The 4,130-nt window shown below is 46.9% G+C and overlaps 1 protein-coding gene across 1 annotated transcript; it reads right to left on the minus strand.

Moving 5' to 3' along the window:
- Positions 1-261: 261 nt before the first annotated feature.
- On the minus strand, positions 262-3,535 carry GHSR (growth hormone secretagogue receptor; the record flags this gene model as incomplete). Its single annotated transcript, XM_082655054.1, has 2 exons — positions 262-566; positions 2,740-3,535. The coding sequence occupies 2 exons, from the start codon at positions 3,533-3,535 to the stop codon at positions 262-264; spliced, it is 1,101 nt and encodes a 366-aa protein (XP_082511180.1).
- Positions 3,536-4,130: the final 595 nt, after the last annotated feature.

Genomic DNA, 4,130 nt, shown 5'->3' on the forward strand with positions numbered 1-4,130 from the left:
GCCCTTGCTAGCACCAACAGCAGAATGCAAAAATCATAGGCAGTGAATATGCAGAAATCGTGTATGAGAGCACTGATGAGTGTGCAATCAAATCAAACTGCTCACACATTACAAATTCTGTCTTTTCTTCCCCCCCCCATTGTTTCCAGACCTATGTGTCCCTAATTCCAAAATTAACCTTCAACTTCCTCCCAAGTTCTGCTGTGCTATGGCTTCCAGTTTAGAATAATAAGCAATGACTTTGCTGAGCAATGTGCTTGGTCATGTATTAATACTAGATTCTGTCCAGGCCCTAGAACTTTCATCCTTCAGAGTGGAGAGCTTCCTCTGGGAGAAGGGTTCAAATCCCAGAAGTTTGAACACTGCCACCCGGTACTTCTTGGACATGATGTTGTACAGAATGGGGTTGATGGCGGCGCTGAGGTAGAAGAGGACGAAGGAGACGAGGTTGCAGTATTGGCTGATCTGAGCAATCTCCAAGGAGCCAGGCTCGAAGGATTTGGAAAATAAATATCGCCCTACATGGAAGGGCAGCCAGCAGAGGATGAAAGCAAAAACCACTACAGCTGAAAGGACAATGAGAAAGAGAACGTCAAGAAATATTGCAAAGTTCAAGAAATATAGCAAATCACAATCGATTTTGAAGACATGGTTTTGTTTTGATTATGTGTGGTAGGATCACTGACTTCAGAGAAATATCATTTTCTGCTCTTTCCTATATTTTAACCAAGATTGAGTCTGTCCGGATCAACAATTCAACCATTTTTACTGCTGAGCTTCCCAGTCGTTTCTAGTTAACAATTTTAGTGATTTTGTGCTTGAGTTGACATATTGACTCAAGTAACTAGACAATCTAGTCACAATACTCCACCATTTTATATGTGTTAGATCAAACCTATATGAGACAATGTGGTTTTACTCAACCATAGTTATGTATCAGAGTTTCCTGGGGTACAGATTCCTTGGATATAATACAGACTCACTAAATTAAAATCTCTAGGAAGGAGACTAAGACACCTGTTTTCTTTTTTCTTTTTAAAGTTTTACAGAAGACTGAATATGCAGTCAGGATTGAGAATCACTAAGATGAATGAGCTTTTCCACCTAAAATAGACATAAGTAAGGTAGAAAAGGCCATAAAACCGACTAACATTAATTATCATCCATCCAGGCCTTAATTTTGCCCATGTAAGGTTGCTTTCTTCAAAACCTCTGCATTTTTAGATTAAGTTTTTAAAATTCAGAAATCAGAGGAAAAATAACAGAAAATAATAATTTAGGACTTGTACCACTTTAGTGATTCCCTTCCAACTGTCAAGGCAAAAGAGAGTCACCAGTGAGGATAATTAACAGCTTAAAAATAAAATCAGAGGAAATTATTAAACGTATTCTCAAAACTAATTTGTATAGTAGCAACTGACTGCCCCAGGAGCAACATGAATATTAGAGTCCCCTGGGGGGCACTAGCAGGTTTACAATCTATTAGTCATATTGTGAGAATCAGTGGTCTAAAAAATTTAAAAAACTTGACATTCTTTGAATAAACTCTATCACTTTAATATACAGGATTTCAAGAATTGTAAAATTACAAATCAAAATTATCCTAGAATAACTTCTAAGAAGTACTATATATGCAAATAAGTACAAACTGTTGACTACAATGTCCAGATAATAAAATGTGCAGATTCTGGTTTTGATAAAAGCAAGGAGAATTAATATTTTGCTTGGATGTGAACACAGTTTGTATTACTTCACTTGTACCAAACACATATACTTAAAGAAGCTGAATTTATGCAATAACGATTCAGCGTACTCCAGTGTGACACTGCACCCAGATGTTCTCTGAAGGACCATTTGGGGAGGGATAGTAAGTTCTGTCAGCTCCCACAAATTCTCCTTTTCTCAATTTGGAAGCCTGCCTATCCTAGCTTATCTAGCCTGTCCTACTTGGAGAGAAAAGTAAACATGAAAACAGAGACCCTGACTTGTCACTGATTTCCTTACAAAACTGTATAAACAGCATCAGGGTAAACAGAATTGATGCAATTATCTGGGAAAAAAATGCAAGTCAGAAAGCAAATCACAATGTTGAAAGAAAAATGAATCTTCTCTGATAGAATTATCCACGATGATCACATCTTTGGTTACATTTACCAATGAATACTTCCTAGAATCAATGCCTGCTCTTTTTCACCCTTAACACCAGCTTTTCTTAATGCAACTTAGATATCTACAAATTGAGGCAGGAAGCTTAACATCACCTTTAACACATTTTAACACCACAATATACTCTTTAATGAAAGATCTCATTCTGAAGCAAAGTTTCTGGGCCAAAATAAAACACATTTTAGAGAAATACAAAGGCGGGACATTTTTCCATGAAAGAGAGAAAGGTGAGACCAGGAGAAAGAGACACAAAGAGATAGAAAGAGAACAAAGAGATAGTCAAGGGGTGGGAGGAGGGAAGGAGAAAGGAATGGAGAGAGCGAAACATAGATATAGAGAGAGATAGAGCGAAAATGTAAAACAAAAACAAACAAAAATAGAGAGAGACAAGACAGTGAAACTAGAGACCAAAGACAGAGCTCAAGACGGAAAAAGGAGAGAATAATTGAGAAACTTACAGGGAAACAGAGACCTAGAGAAACTGGGGAGAAAGGCAGACTCAGGAAGAAGGGGAAGGGCAGGGGAAGAGGAGGGGGCCCGGGAGAGAGAGCTCAAAGGCGCACCGAAACCCACCCAGCATCTTCACGGTTTGTTTGTGGTTCTGGTCCCTGAGCGAGGCGCCCACCGCTGCCTCGCCGCGTCTCCTCCTCCACAGCTTCCTGCCGATGAGGCTGTAGAGCACAGTGAGGCAGAAAACAGGGAGGAAGAAGAAGACGCTGGACACCCACACCATGACGGTGAGCAGTCCCGAGCGCACCGCGAACTCCGTGGCGCGGCACTCGTTGGTGTCCCGAGGGTCGGTGCCGTTCTCATGCTCCACCCCGACCAGCACGAAGATGGGCCCGGCGCTGCAGAAGGCCACGGCCCAGATGACCAGGATGACCAGCTTCACCCGGCCCTTGGTGACCACCACCTTGGCCCGCAGCGGGAAGCAGATGGCGAAGTAGCGTTCGACGCTCAGCGCGGTGATGGTGAGCACCGTGGCGTAGGTGCAGCTCTCGCTGACGAACTGGAAGAGTTTGCAGAGCAGGTCACCCAAGTTCCAGGGCCGGTAATGCCAGAGGCGGACGAGGTCGAGGGGCATGCAGAGGAAGATGAGTAGGTCGGAGAAGGCCATGCTGGACAGGTAGAGGTTGGTGGTGGTACGCAGCTCGCGGAAGCGCGACACCACCAGCATGGTGAGCAGGTTGCCCGCGATGCCCACCACGAAGAGCGCCACGCAGGTGGCTGTGACGCCCGCCAGCAGCGGCGCGGGGAAGAGCGGCAGCAGCTCGTCGACCAGCGAGTCGTTGTCAGGCGCAGCGTCCCAGCCCAGGTCCGGCAGCGTGAGGTTGGGCCCCGGCTCCTCGCTCGGCGTCGCGTTCCACATGCTGCCGGCCCTGCTTAAACTGGCTTTGGGATGCGGCTGCACTGAGAGGCTGGATCGGGCGCTGGTCCCGGAAAAGGTCTCCTTAGGCGCAAGAGAGTGCGAGGGAGGAACAGGAGCAAGAGAGTGCGAGGGAGGAACGGGTGCAGGCTCTCAGGGAGGATGCTTGGAGAGGAAAGAGAGGGGAGAGGCAGCAGCTGAGGGAAAAGGTGAGACTGAGAGTCTGGGGCGGGGAGGAGGGGAAGAGAGGGAGGCGGGAAGACACACACACACACACACACACACACACACACACGCACGCACGCACACACACACACACACACACACACTGGTGGAGAGAGGGACCGAGTGACCCACCGCTCTTTCTGGCACCTCCCCTTTTCCCCGTCCTCTCCCCCAAAGTCCTTCTCTCCCAACCCAGCCTTTGGCCGGCCTCCACACAAGTACCAGTCACCGAGGAAGCTCCGCCAGCCCTGCCTCGCCTTTGCATTCTGTCTCCAGATGCATCTCGCACTTCCCAAAGCGTCCCGGCGCGTGGGCACAGAGGAGACCCGGCACTGCGAAGCTGGAGCGCGAGGGGCCTCTCCCTAGCCTTGGG

This window comes from Grampus griseus (assembly GCF_964374135.1).
Source record: "Grampus griseus genome assembly, chromosome: 5".
Taxonomy (NCBI): Eukaryota; Metazoa; Chordata; class Mammalia; order Artiodactyla; family Delphinidae; genus Grampus; species Grampus griseus.